Raw genomic sequence first — 15,446 nt, 5'->3', positions numbered from 1 at the left:
TTCCATCTGGTGGTATTTTTTTTCATTTTCCTTTTTTTTAAAGTATACTCTCAGGAAGTAGGAGATGAGGCTACCCCATCTTGTTGTCTCCACTCCACAAGCCCTGTCTACTGCTGGGACTAATTAGCATAGGTCTGGCTTAACCTCCTCAAATGCCAGCAGTTTTAGAGGAACCTGGGAGCTGAAGCCAGGCTGGGTAGGTTGGGTCCCATACTTTACTTTTAATACTCTCTTAATGGAAATCACAGAACTAGCATCCTTATTGCAGAAAAGCAGTTTTCTCTTTTGGAACCAAAAAATATCACAGGCTAAAGAAACAACTAATGTATTCAACCTACAATGATATGATCTCATTTTATATGTTAAAAGGTTTCAGATGAAATATTTTTTTGGCTCAGAGAATACAAATTTAGAGCATTTGGTTAACAAGGTATTTTAAATATTTCTCATGGGTTTTTGTTGCATAAGAGTAACATACCTTTAAAATGTTATTTTCAATTAGATTGCTTAAATACAGACTATACTCTTCAGTTATCAGATTCTGGGCAATGGAGGAATACAGAATTCAGAATTTTTTTTTTAAGCATTATTGGAGTTTTAAATATATCACAGTTTGATCCTGACATTTATTTATTTGCATTTTATCCATTTTATCTTAAAATGACTTTTAAAGTTAATAAAATGATTTATGTAAGTGGTTTAATGTTTACTTTTAATCAACGCTGAGCTAAGTACTTGGGACACACTGTATGGAAGGATAAAATTATATGCTGATTTACAAGGTGATGTAGAAGTGCCGCAACAATAGGAAGGAGGAGGGCTGTATATCAGCCAGGGGTTCCCTGAAAGATCCCAGATGAAGATGGATTGGAAGATGTTAAGAAGAAAGAGGCTCCGTGGATAGAAGCCAATATAAGAAATTTCACAGGACTAAAGGTGGCTTTGATGGGGAAAGAAATTCCCCAAGTGGGGTTACCAGATTTAGCAAATAAAAATACATGCCACCTCATTAAATGTAAATTTCAGATAAACAATGAATGATTTTAATACTATGTGGATATCTCCCATGCAATACATGGGACATACTTAGACTAAAAAATTATCTAATAACTTGTATTTTTTTTAATTTAATCTGGCAGCCTTACCCAGGAAGCTTTTATTTTTGAAGAGTCCATCATGGCCTCCTTCGGTTGAATTTCTAAATTCTACATTTCTCTGAACCCAGCTGCTTTCCTGGCTATCCTAGTGAGAACAGTGGTGACAGGGGTAGTAGGATGGTACTCTGGTCTGGTCCACAGCCAAACACACACCTGTTGGCTTTTCCAGCATAATAACTTGGGCTTCCTGAAGAAGAGGATGGACCTTTAAACACTTTTTTTAATTAAACCTTTTCATTGTGAAACCATTTTAGATTCACATGCAATTATAGGAAACAGTATACAGAGAAATCACATATATCCCAAATCGCAGACTCCCAATGGTAACAACTTGCAAAATTACGTGTATATGTAAATGGTAACAACAAGGATATTGATATTGATACAGTTAAGATACAGAACATTTCCATCCTCATAAGAATCCTTCTTGTTGCTCTTTTGTATCCATACCCACTGCCCCCCAACTGTACTCCCCCCTTAACTCTTGGAGACCACTATTTGTTCTCCATTTCTCTAATTTTGTCATTTCAACAATGATGTATAAATGGAATCACACAGTATGTAACCTTTTGGGATTGGCTTTTTTCAGTAAGCATAGTTCTCTGGAAATTTATCTAGGTTATTGAGTATATTGATAGTTTATTCCTTTTTATTGCTGATTAGTATTCTATAGTATGGATATATATTGGAGTTTGTCTAATCATTCACCTATTGAATGACATTTCAGTTTTCTTCCAGCTTTTGGCTATTATAAATAATAAATAAACCTGCTGTAAACATTTCCGGACACTATTTTGTACAAATTTAAGTTTTTGTTTGGAATAAATGCCCAGGAGTGCAATTTCTGTATTGTATAGTAGTTGCATGTTTAATGTTTTAAGGAACTGCCAAGCTACTTTCCTTTTGTGGAATGTAAGTGGCTGTACCATCTTCCATTCCCACTTGCAGTGGATGAAAATCCAGTTTCTCTGCATCTTCACCAGTATTTGGTATTGACACTATTTTTAATGTTAGCCATTGATAGATTTGTACTGATATCTAATGGCTTTAATTAGCATTTCCCTAGTGGCTAATGATATAGAACGTATTTCTGTGTATTTATTTACTTTTCAGTGAACGTCTGTTCATATCTTTTGCCATTTCCTAATTCACTTGTCTAGTTTTTTAGTATTCAATTTTGAGAATTCTTTATATTGTCCAGTTACTGGTCTGTCCTTTGTTAGATATGTGGTTTGCAAATATTTCTCCTTCTCTGTGGCTTGTTTTTTCATCCTCTTAACAGGGTCTTTGCAAAGCAGAAGTTTTCAGTTTTGATAAAATCTAACATCAATTATTGTTTTTATTGATTGCATTTTTAGTTGCAAAATTAAGAGCTTTGCCTAACCCTAGAACCTAAAGATTTTCTCCTTTTCTTTCTAAAGGTTTTAGAGTTTTACGTTTTATGTTTAAGTTTGTGATCCATTTTTGAGCTGAGTTTTGTATAAGGTCTGAACTTGAGTAAGGATTAATTTTTCTGCCTATGAATTTTTTTTCCCTATTTGTTGAAAAGGTTATTTTTCCTCCATCAAATTGCCTTTGTTAAAAATCAGTTGGGTATATTTGTGCGGGTCTTTTTCTGGGTCTGTATTCTATTCCATTCATTTATATGTCTGTTCCTATGCGAATACCACACAATCTTAATTATTATAGCTATATAATGTAGTAAGTCTTAAATCACTTTAACTATTCTAGCTCCTTTCCCATTCTACATAAATTTTATAATAATCTGTATATATCTAGAGAAAAGTCTTGCTGGAATTTTGATAGAAATTATGTTAAACCTGTGTATCAATTTGGGGAGAACTGGCATCTTTACCATGGTTAGTCTTCCAATCTATGAACATGTTATGTCTTCTTGGTTATTTAGGTCTTCTTTTATTTCTTTCATCACTGTTCTTCAGCATGAAAGTCTTATACATGTTTTGTTAAATTTACACCTAAGTATTTTAGGGTTTTTTGGTTTTTTTTAGCAACTGTAAATGACATTGTGTTTTTAATTTTTGTGTTCATATGTTCATTGCTAGCATATAAAAATAAAATTACATGTTTATCTTTCATTATACAACTTTGCTAAACTCAGTTCTAGCACAGTTTAGGGGCTTAGGGTAAGTTTTTTAGATTTCTTGGGAATTTCTATGTAAACCATCATGTCATCGGCAAATGGGAACAATTGGATGTCTTCCTTTCTGACGTATATGACTTTCATTTCTTTTCTTGCCTTATTACACTGATTAAAATTTCTAGCACCATGTTGAATAATTCTGGTCAGAGCAGACATCTGCACCTTTTTCCCAATCACAGAGAAAGGATTCAGTCTTTCATTAATAAGTACAATTTTTCCATAAGTTTTTTATACATACTGTTCATCATTTCTTTTAAATTTGTTTATATTTTATGTCCTAGAATATGATCTATCTTAGGGTATGGTCCATAACATTTAAAAAGAGTGGAATGTTGAGTGCAAATGTTGATCAGATCCTATTGGGTGATGGTTATCACTTAATTCTTCTATATCCTTGCTCTGAGAGGACTGTTGAACTTTGCAACTGAACTGTACTTTTGTCTGTTTCTTCTTTCATTTCTATCAGTTTTTGCTTCATGTATTTTGTAGCTCTTTTGTTTGGTGCATACACATTAAGGATTGTTATGTCTTCTTAACAGATCCACCCTTTTATCATTATATAATGTCCTTTTCTCAAGTAGTTTTGCTTACTCTGAAGTCAGTTATCTGATATTAATATAGCCACTCTGCCTTCTTTTGATCAATATTTGTATGTTGAGGTGCTTGGGTGGATCAAGCCTCACCTCGGGCTCCCTTTTCAGTGTGGAGCTTGCTTCTCCCTCTCCCTCTGCCCTCTCTCCAGCTTGGGCTCTCTTTCTCACACACTCTCTCTCAAATAAATAAATAAAATATTTTAAAAAATTTTTTGTGGAGCACCTGGGTGGCTTAGTCAGTTAAGCGTCTGCATTTGGCTCAGGTCATGATCCCAGGGTCCTAGGGATTGAGCCCTGTGTCAGGTTCTCAGCTCAGTGGAAAGCCCATTTCCCTCTGCCTGCCCCTCTACCTGCTGCTCCACCTGCTTGTGCCACCTCTCTTGTCTGTCGAATAAATAAATAAAATCTTTAAAATATCTTTTAAATATTTATATGTTAAAATTTTTCCATCATTTTGCTTTCAACTTGTTATGTTGTTATATTTGAGGTAAGTTTCTTGTAAATAACATATAGTTATGTCATGTTTTCTAATCTACTCTGTCAATCTCTATCTTTAAATTTGCATTTTTAGGCCATTTACATTAATGTGATTATTGATATGTAAGGGTTTAAATCTAACATTTTATTCTGTTTTTTCTGTTTGCTCTTTTTAATTTCTCTATTTTCTCTTTCCTGCCTCTTGTGTGTTACTTGAGCATTTTGGAATTCTGTTTTGATTTATCTTACTGTTTTTGAGTATATTCCCCTGTATAGCTTTTTAAGTGGTTGCTAAAACCACTAGGGTAGGTGTGGCCTTTTTACCACTGGGCAATATGTGATGACTCTCTACTAGTACTCCTCTAACACCATCCTAGTGGGGAGGGAGAGGTGCACTTCATTATTTCCCTGAGGAGATGGAATTCAAGTCCTACCATGTGGTCTCTATTGATACAGCAATGGTGGTGGTAGTGATAGGAGGGGGGAACAGGGATTTGTTATTACCCTTAAGAGATGAAAATCCCTTTGGGAGTTCAGTCACTGCTTGATCATCTCTGATACTGCCCTGTTGGCAGATGGAGGAGGAGTTGGGGTGCCTCATTACAGCCTGGCAAGAGTGGAAGTCTAGGCTCCCCACTCAGCCTTTGCTAATGGGGGCAAGGCCACAGTTTTTTATCTAAACATAGATAGTTTTTATCTAAACATTTTTGGTCTTGCTAGGTGGCCTCTTTCCTGGTCATTTTGTTAAACAGATGTTGGTTGGGGCTTTTTTTGTCTGCTCCCATTGGCATTTCCAAGTTATGGCTTCTTTAACCCTAAACCTGAGATCATGAGGCAAAAAGAAAATGCAAGGAGCTAACTGCTGTGTTTTCCCTTATACCCAAAGGTCCCAGACTGTCTTCTTCTCTCTACCTTTAAGAGACTTCCTATGTTTGTTTTATACATAAGGTCCAGGATTTTTAGCTGTACTTAGCAGGAGGAATAGGGAAAAATATTAATAGGGAAAAATACTACTACTACTACTACTACTACTACTACTACTACTACTACTACTACTATAACTATTACTGCCTTTCCAGAAGCAGAAATTCTATGAATACTTTTAATGCTAACATAATCATTTAAAAGCCCTATTAATCTCCTACCTGCTATTATTCCATGGGTAGAATCCTTTTTTGTTGTTTTTTCCATGCTATATAGTTAAAAGTATATGTCTTAATCAGGGTTCTCTAAAAGAATAGAACCAATAGGAGATACATATCTATATCTATATATCTACATCTACATCTGTCTGTATATAAAAGAAGGAGTCGGCCTATGCACTCCATAACTCTGGCAAATCCCAGCATCTTCAGTGTGAATTGGCAAGCTGGAACCCAGATTCCAATCCGAGTCAGAAGGCCTGAGAACCAGGACAGCTGATGTTGTAGTTCTAGTCTGAAGGGTGACAGGCTCTAGATGCAGGAAAAGCTAATGTTTCAGTTCAAATCCAAAGGCAGAAAAAATTCTCTTACTCAGCAGAGGTTCAGCCTTTTTGTTCTATTCAGGTCTTCATCTAATGAGACTGCCCACCCACATTAGGGAAGGCACTCTGCTTTATTCAGTCTACCATTCAAATATTAATCTCACCCAAAAACACCCTCACAGAAACACCCAGAATAATGTTTGACCAAATATCTGGGTACCCTGTGACGTAACCAAGATGACACATAAAATTAGCCACCGCATCTTTAGGGTAAATACCCAGTAGTGCAATTGCTGGGTCATAGGGTAGTTCTATTTTCAACATTTTGAGGAACCTCCATGCTGTTTCCCAGAGTGGTTGCACCAGCTTGCATTCCCACCAACAGTGTAGGAGGGTTCCCCTTTCTCCACATCCTCGCCAGCATCTGTCATTTCCTGACTTGTTAATTTTAGCCATTCTGACTGGTGTGAGGTGATATCTCATTGTGGTTTTGATTTGTATTTCCCTGATGCCGAGTGACGTGGAGCACTTTTTCATGTGTCTGTTGGCCATCTGGATGTCTTCTTTGCAGAAATGTCTGTTCATGTCCTCTGCCCATTTCTTGATTGGATTGTTTGTTCTTTGGGTGTTGAGTTTGCTAAGTTCCTTATAGATTTTGGATACTAGCCCTTTATCTGATATGTCGTTTGCAAATATCTTCTCCCATTCTGTCAGTTGTCTTTTGGTTTTGTTAACTGTTTCCTTTGCTGTGCAAAAGCTTTTGATCTTGATGAAATCCCAATAGTTCATTTTTGCCCTTGCTTCCCTTGCCTTTGGCGATGTTCCTAGGAAGATGTTGCTACGGCTGAGGTTGAAGAGGTTGCTGCCTGCGTTCTCCTCAAGGATTTTGATGGATTCCTTTCTCACATTGAGGTCCTTCATCCATTTGGAGTCTGTTTTCGTGTGTGGTGTAAGGAAGTGGTCCAATTTCATTTTTCTGCATGTGGCTGTCCAATTTTCCCAGCACCATTTATTGAAGAGGCTGTCTTTTTTCCATTGGACATTCTTTCCTGCTTTGTCGAAGATTAGTTGACCATAGAGTTGAGGGTCTATTTCTGGGCTCTCTATTCTGTTCCACTGATCTATGTGTCTGTTTTTGTGCCAGTACCATGTTGTCTTGATGATGACAGCTTTGTAATAGAGCTTGAAGTCCGGAATTGTGATGCCACCCACTTTGGCTTTCTTTTTCAATATTCCTTTGGCTATTCGAGGTCTTTTCTGGTTCCATATAAATTTTACGATTATTTGTTCCATTTCTTTGAAAAAAATGGATGGTATTTTGATAGGGATTGCATTAAATGTGTAGATTGCTTTAGGTAGCATGGACATTTTCACAATATTTGTTCTTCCAATCCAGGAGCATGGAACATTTTTCCATTTCTTTGTGTCTTCCTCAGTTTCTTTCATGAGTACTTTATAATTTTCTGTGTATAGATTCTTAGCCTCTTTGGTTAGGTTTATTCCTAGGTATCTTTTGGTTTTGGGTACAATTGTAAATGGGATTGACTCCTTAATTTCTCTTTCTTCTGTCTTGTTGTTGGTGTACAGAAATGCACACATAGTGATCCGAAGGGGCACGTATACCTGAATGTTTATAGCAGCAATGTCTACAATAGCCAAACTATGGAAAGAACCTAGATGTCCATCAACAGATGAATGGATAAAGAAGATGTGGTATATATACACAATGGAATACTATGCAGCCATCAAAAGAAATGAAATCTTGCCATTTGCGACGACATGGATGGAACTAGAGCGTATCATGCTTAGTGAAATAAGTCAATCGGAGAAAGACAACTATCATATGATCTCCCTGATATGAGGACATGGAGAAGCAACATGGGGGGTTAGGGGGATAGGAGAAGAATAAATGAAACAAGATGGGATTGGGAGGGAGACAAACCATAAATGACTCTTAATCTCACAAAACAAACTGGGGGTTGCTGGGGGGAGGTGGGATTGGGAGAGGGGGAGGGGGCTATGGACATTGGGGAGGGGAGGCGAACCATAAGAGACTATGGACTCTGAAAAACAACCTGAGGGTTTTGAAGGGTCAGGGGTGGGAGGTTGGGGGAACAGGTGGTGGGAGGGCACATTTTGCATGGAGCACTGGGTGTTGTGCAAAAACAATGAATACTGTTACACTGAAAAAAATAAATAAAATGGAAAAAAAAAAATTAGCCGCCGCAGTGTGCACACATTTAAAAGCACAAGATTACCAGTTTGTTTAATTGAGACCTAAATAGGAATTCTGACCAAGGTTGCTCACAAATTCATATCTTGGGAAGACTTTGAAGTACGTAGAGAAATCAAAGAGAATGAGTAAAGCCTTTTAAAGATTCAAAAATGTATTTAAAGGGAGGAACCACTTGTCTGGAAAACTGAACAGCAACATGTGGAAGAATGAAACTGGACCACTTTCTTACACCATACACAAAAATAAATTCAAAATGGATGAAAAGATGTAAATGTGAGATAGGAAATCATCAAAATCCTAAAGGAGAACACAGGCAGAAACCTCTTTAACTGGCTGTAGCAGCTTCTTACTAGACACATCACCAGAGGCAAGGGAAGCAAAAGCAAAAATGAATTGTTGGGACTTCATCAAGATAAAAATTATGCATAGGGGAGGAAACAATCAACAAAGGCAGCCTATGGAATGAGAGAAGATATTTGCAAATGACGTATCTGATAAAGGGTTAGTATCCAAAATCTATAAAGAACTTATCAAACTGAACACCCAAAAAACAATCCAGGGGTACCTGGGTGTCTCAGTGGGTTAAAGCCTCTGCCTTTGGCTCAGGTCTTGATCCCAGGGTCCTGCTCAGTGGGGAGCCTGCTTCCCCCTCTGCCTCTCTGCCTACTTGTGATCTCTTTCTGTCAAATAAATAAATAAAATCTTTTTTAAAAAAAGAAAGAAAAAATGGGCAGAAGACATGAATAGACATTTTTCCAAAGAAGACATCCAGATAGCTAACCAACACATGAAAAAAATGTTCAGATCACCCATGATCAAAGAAATACAAATCAAAACCATGCTGAGATACCACTTCACACCTGTCAGAATGGCTAAAATTAACAACACAAGAAACAACAGGTGTTGGCGAGGTTGCAGAGAAAGGGGAACACTCTTGCGCTGTTGGTGGGAATGCAAACTGATACAGCCACTCTGTACCATAGTGAAGACACTGTGGAGAGTCCTCAAAAATTTAAAAATAGAACTATCCTATAATTCAACAATTGCACTATGAAATATTACCTAAAGGATAAAAAATACAGATTCAAAGGGGTACATGCACCCTAATGTTTATAGCAGCATTATCAACAATAACCAGACTATGGAGAGAGCCCAAGTGTCCATCAACTGATGAATGGATAAAGAAGAGGTGGAGTGTATACACACACACACATAATGGAATAATACTGAGCCATCAAAAAAATGAAATCTTGCCATTTGCAATGACCTGGATGGAGCTGGAATGTATTATGCTAAGTGAAATATCAGAGAAAAATACCAGACAATCTCGGGGCGCCTGGGTGGCTCAGTAGGTTAAAGCCTCTGCCTTCAGCTCAGGTCATGATCCCAGGGTCCTGGGATCAAGCCCCGCATTGGGTCTCTGCTCAGCGGGAGTCTCCTTCCCCCTCTCTCTGTCTCTGCCTGCCTCTTTGCCCACTTGTGATCTGTCTGTCAAATAAATAAATAAAATCTTAAAAAAAAAAATACCAGACGATCTCACTCATATGTGGAACTTAAGAAAGAAAACAGATGAACATATGGGAAGGAGAGAAAGAAAAAAAAAAAAGGGAGGGAGAGAGGGAAATACACTATAAGAGACTCTTAACTATAGAGAACAAACAGTGTTGATCGGGGAGTTGGGTGGGGGATGAGCTAGATGGGTGATGGGTATTAAGAAGGGCACTTGCTAAGAAGGGCCATTTGTACCCCAATGTTTATTGCAGCAATGGCTACGGTCGCCAAACTGTGGAAAGAACCAAGATGCCCTTCAACGGATGAATGGATAAGGAAGATGTGGTCCATATACACAATGGAGTATTATGCCTCCATCAGAAAGGACGAATACCCAACTTTTGTAGCAACATGGACGGGACTGGAAGAAATTATGCTGAGCGAAATAAGTCAAGCAGAGAGTCAAGTATCATATGGTCTCACTTATTTGTGGAGCATAACAAATAACATGGAGGACATGGGGAGATGGAGAGGAGAGGGAGTTGAGGGAAACTGGAAGGGGAGATGAACCATGAGAGACTGTGGACTCTGAAAAACAACCAGAGGGTTATGAAGGGGCGGCGGGGGGGGGGGGGGGGTGGGGGGGGGGTTGGGAGGTTGAGGAACCAGGTGGTGGGTAATAGGGAGGGCACGTACTGCATGGAGCACTGGGTGTGATGCCAAAACAATGAACACTGTTATGCTGTAAATAAAAAAATAATAATTAATTAATTAATTAAAAAAAAAAAAAGGGCACTTGCTGTGATGAGTGCTGGGTGTTGTACATAAGTGATGAATCATTGAATTCTACTCCAGGAACCAATATTGCACTGTATGTTCACTAACTAAAATTTAAATTAAGAAAAAGCAATAGGGATCTGAAGCATGGGTAGATAGACAGATAAGGAAAGCAACCACTAAAATCTGGAAGGCATTATGGCATTATGGGAAGAGACTATGGTTGCTATGTTTCTTCAAGAGAGCTTTATAGACAGAAAAACCTAAAACTTTGATTTTTCCTGACTCTTTGAGTAAGAATTAAATTTTTTCCATTGTTGAAAGATTTAAAAAATTCAAAGTAAGTGTTTCTCATGATCTATAATCTTTTTGTCACCATTTCTTAACATTCCCCCTCAGGCTAGCATACAGGTGTCAAAAGCTACTGTTTTTCAGGTCAGGAAGTATCATTTGTGGAGAAGACTTTGGACTCAAGTAGATTGGGGTTCCCAGGTGTGTGACCTGGGGCAAATTGCCTTACCTCTCTAAACGGCAGTTTTCTTATCTGAAAATGAGGAGTTTAATATCTGTAAAATCAGTTTAAGTGCTCCATAATTAAACATTCTCAAAAGTAAGACATCTAGATAATGTTCAGTTTTGCAGTTTTACGAATTAGACTGACATCTTGGTGTTTAAATTTCCGTATTTTGGATTGTTTCCTTGAATTCAGCTTCTTAGAGGTAGAATTACTGAGTCAAGGCATAGAGCTTTCTAGAAAGGTGGTTCCAAGTTTGCACTAGCAATGGGAGAAAGAAAGAGAGAGATGCTCTTCTAATTTTTAAACTTTATATTTTGTAGAAGCATCAGATGGTGAAGGAGGAGGAGACCCAGAAATGCAGCAGGAGGCAGCTCCAGTACCTGCCCTATCAAAGAAGACCAAACAGGTGACAGTACTGTAGGAGTCACAACTGTTAAATTCTGGAATCAGCTTCTACTCCTCTACATCGTTCCCTGTTCTTTAACATCAGTTGTTGGTGGAATTTGAGGGAAGCTTTTTATCCTCTTTCCTTGCGAAAAAACATGCTTCATTAATGATAAGCAAGGTCTATTTTCCCCCTAATATTTTTTTTCAATATACATGTATTTTACAATAATGATATCTTAGATTCTTGTACCACATCTTTACCAAAGATCCAGTAGTATGCTATTTGCTACAGTTCCTAGGAGAAGAAAAATAGCATAAAGATATGTAAAGTTACTTACCATACCGCTGCGTGATTATAGCACCATGCCATGCTGCCAGCAGGCTCTTAAGGGTCTCATGTCTACCTAACATGAGTTGTGGTCCACTGTATGAATATTTATCATGGGACTTCTACCTTCAGTATTACCAAAAGTCATTTGATAACACTTTGCTTCCTGGACTTAAGAACCTTTTCTTTCCTTCTTAATCTTTCTACTGGCCACTCACATCCATTTGCAGCCCTTTCATATTATGTATCCCTCAAACCTGATTGGTAACCATGTGTGATTTTTTTAAAAGGATTACCTACCATCAATTAAAATTATTATCTTCCTCATAGCAGTGATTTGTGGTCTTATTATTATTGTAAGTGGCCCTAAAATCATTCCCATGAGAGGGTGACTCTACCCAGTTTGTAACTAGGCTCAGGATAATTGTGAGCATCAGTTTACCAACAAGCTGTGCGACCTTGAGCAAGTTAAACTCTCCGTGCCTCTGTCTCCTCATTGGTAAAATGGTGATAATAAATATATTTTCTTCACAGAGTTGCAGTAGAGATTAAATGGCTAATACTTGGGATACGTGGGGGACTCAGTGGATTAAGCATCTGCCTTTGGCTCAAATCATGATCCCAGGGTCCTGGGATCAAGTTCCACATCAGGATCCTTGCTCAGCAAGGAGCCTGCTTCTCCCTTTCTGGTGCTCCCTGTGCTTGTGCTTTCTCTCTCTCTCTCTCTCTCTCTCTCAGATAGATATATAAATAAATAAATAAATAAATAAATAAATAAATAGCTAATACTTGTTAAGCACTTCAAACAGTGGTTGGCAAAGAGTAAGCACCAAAGTGATGACTATTATAGTAAATAACACTTCATCATCTTTATTTTGTTATTTTTTCCTGTTGGGATAGAGGAATACAGAAAGATACACATATTTAATATGTAATTATCTCAGTTTCTCTCCAGCCATTAAATATTTTGCTCCAAAGCTGCATATCAGTTTTAGGGTTTTTTTTTCTTTTTGCTATTATTTTATGACACTTTTAATTCAACTATAATTAATAGTGTTATATTAATTTCATGTGTACAGTATAATGATTCAACAATTCTATGCATTACTTACTGCTCACCATGAGTGGACATTGAGTATACTATAAGAGTACACATAAGTGTACTCTTAATCCCCTTTACCTATTTTACCCATTCCCCCAATCATCTCTCCTTTGGCAACCACCAGTTTATTCTCTATAGTTAAAGAGTCTGTTTTTGGTTTGTCTCTTTTTTTTTTTTTAATATTTTATTTATTTGACAGAGAGAAATCACAACTAGGCAGAGAGGCAGGCAGAGAGAGAGGAGGAAGCAGGCTCCCTGCGGAGCAGAGAGCCGGACGTGGGGCTCGATCCCAGGACGTGGGGCTCGATCCCAGGACCCTGGGATCATGACCTGAGCCGAAGGCAGAGGCTTTAACCCACTGAGCCACCCAGGCGCCCCTTTGGTTTGTCTCTTTTTTCGCCCTTTGTTCCTTTGTTTTGTTTCTTAAATTCTATATATGAGTGAAATCATATGGTATTTGTCTTTCCCTGACTGGCTTATTTCACTTAACATTATACCCTCCAGGTCCATCCATGTTGTTACAAATGGCAAGATTTCACCTTTTTTATGGCTGAGTTATATTGTGTTTTGTGTGTTTGTCTGTGTGTCTGTGTGTGTGTGTGTGTGTGTGTGAGAGAGAGAGAGATGTCCTTTTTCCATTCATCTATGGATGGACACTTGGGTTGCTTCCATATCTTGGAGGTTATACATAATGATGCAGTAAACATAGGGGTACATATATCTTTTTGAATTAGTGTTTTTGTTTTGATAAATACCCAGTAGGGGAATTACTAGAATATATGGTAATTCTGTTTTTAACTGTTTAAGAAACATCCATACCGTTTTCCACAGTGGTTGCACCAGCTTGAGTTCTCACCAACAGTACAGGAGGGTTCCTTTTTCTCCACATCTTCATCAACACTTGTTATTTCTTGTGTTTTATTTTAGCCATTCTAACAGATGTCAGGGGATATCTCACTGTGGTTTTGATTTAGTTTCCTGATTATTGGTGATATTGAGCATCTTCTCATGTATCTCCTGACCATCTCTGTATGTCTACTTTGGAAAAATGTCCATTTATATCCTCTGCCCATTTTTACTTGGATTATTTGGGGGTTTGGTGATGAGTTTGCATAAGTTACTTATATATTTTGAATATTAACTTTTTATTGGATATATCATTTTCAAACATCTGCCATTCAGTTGGGTGTCTTTTTGTTTTGTTGATGATTTGCCTCTCTGTGCAAAAGCTTTTTATTTTGATATAGTCCGAATAGTTGGATTTTGCTTTTGTTCCCCTACCCAAAGGAGACATATCTAGAAAAATGTTTCTATAGCTGATGTCAAAGAGATAACTGCCTGTTTTCCTCTAAGAATCTTGGGCTTTCAGGTCTCACATTTAGGTCTTTAACCCATTTTGTGTTTATTTTTGTGTATCAAGTTAAAAAGTGGTCATATTTTATTCTTTGTCAAATAGCTGTCCAGTTTTCCCAACACCATTTGTTAAAGAGACTGTCTTTTTCCCATTGCATTTTCTTGCCTCCTTTGTCATAGATTAATTGACCATAAAAACACAGGTTTATTTCTGGGCTCTGTATTTTCCTCCCTTCATCTACTGTTTTTGTGCCAGTACCATACCATTTTGATTACTATAGCTTTGTAATATGTCTTGAAATCTGGGATTGCAGTGTCTCCAATTTTGTTCTTTTTCAAGGTTGCTTTGGTTATTCAGGGTCTTTTGTGGTTCCATACAAATTTAGGATTATTTGTTCTAGTTTTGTAGAAAATGTTGGTATTTTGATAGGGATTGCATTAAATCTGTAGATTGATTTGGGTAATACAGAAATTTTAATAATATTTGTTCTCCTAATCTATGAGTATGGAATATCTTACCATTTGTGCCATCTTCAATTTTTTTTTTATCAGTGTTTTATAGTTTTGAGATTACAAGTCTTTCACCTCCTTGGTTAAGTTTATTCCTAGGTATTTTATTATTTTTGGTGAAATTGTAAATGAGATTTTTTCTTATTTTCTCTTTCTGCTACTTCATTATTGTTGTATAGAAATGCAATAGATTTTGTATATTACTTTTGTATCCTGCTACTTTACTTAGTTCATTTGTCCATTATGGTAGTTTTTTGGTGGAGTCTTTCAGGTTTTCTATATAGAGTATCATGTCACCTGCAAATAGTGAAATTTCCCTTACCAATTTGGATATCTCTTTCTTTTCTTGTCTGATTGCTGTGGCTAGGACTTCCAGTACTATGTTGAATAAAAGTGGTGAGAGTAAATATCCTTGTCTTGTTCCTGATCTTAGAAGAAAACTCCCAGTTTTTCACAATTGAGTATGATGTTAGCTGCAGGTTTTTCTTATATGGGCTTTATTATGTTGAGATATGTTCCCTCTATGCCTACTTTGGTGAAAGTTTTTTTTTTTTTATCATGAATGGATAGTTGTTCTTTGTCAAAAGCTTTTTCTGCATCTGTTGAAATGATCAGATGGTTTTTATCCTTTCTCTTGTTGATGTGATATATCACATTCATTGATTTAAGAATACTGAACCACCCTGCATCCCAGGAATAAATCCCGCTTGGTTGTGGTGAGTCATTTTTTTTAATGTACTGTTGGATTCCGTTTACTAATATTTTCTTGAGGATTTTGGCATCTATGTTCATCAGAGATATTAGCCAACAGTTCTCTTTTTTTGTAGTGTCTTTATCTGGTTTTGGTATCCCAGTAATGCTGGTCTCATAGAATGAATTTGGATGTATTCCT

The 15,446-nt window shown here is 37.2% G+C and overlaps 1 protein-coding gene across 6 annotated transcripts in view; it reads left to right on the top strand.

The window, feature by feature from the left end:
- The window catches only part of CMSS1 (cms1 ribosomal small subunit homolog), a 384,493-nt gene that overhangs the window by 336,811 nt on the left and 32,236 nt on the right, over positions 1-15,446 (top strand). For all 6 annotated transcript variants that reach the window (XM_046002287.1, XM_046002292.1, XM_046002291.1 and 3 more), the window contains one exon: positions 11,195-11,280. In XM_046002287.1, coding sequence (XP_045858243.1) covers positions 11,195-11,280 — 86 coding nt within the window. The remainder of the gene's footprint in view (positions 1-11,194; positions 11,281-15,446) is intronic.

Source organism: Meles meles, chromosome 4 (assembly GCF_922984935.1).
Source record: "Meles meles chromosome 4, mMelMel3.1 paternal haplotype, whole genome shotgun sequence".
Taxonomy (NCBI): Eukaryota; Metazoa; Chordata; class Mammalia; order Carnivora; family Mustelidae; genus Meles; species Meles meles.
Note: the sequence above shows the minus strand (reverse complement) of the source record. Positions and strands in the feature narration are given on the sequence as shown.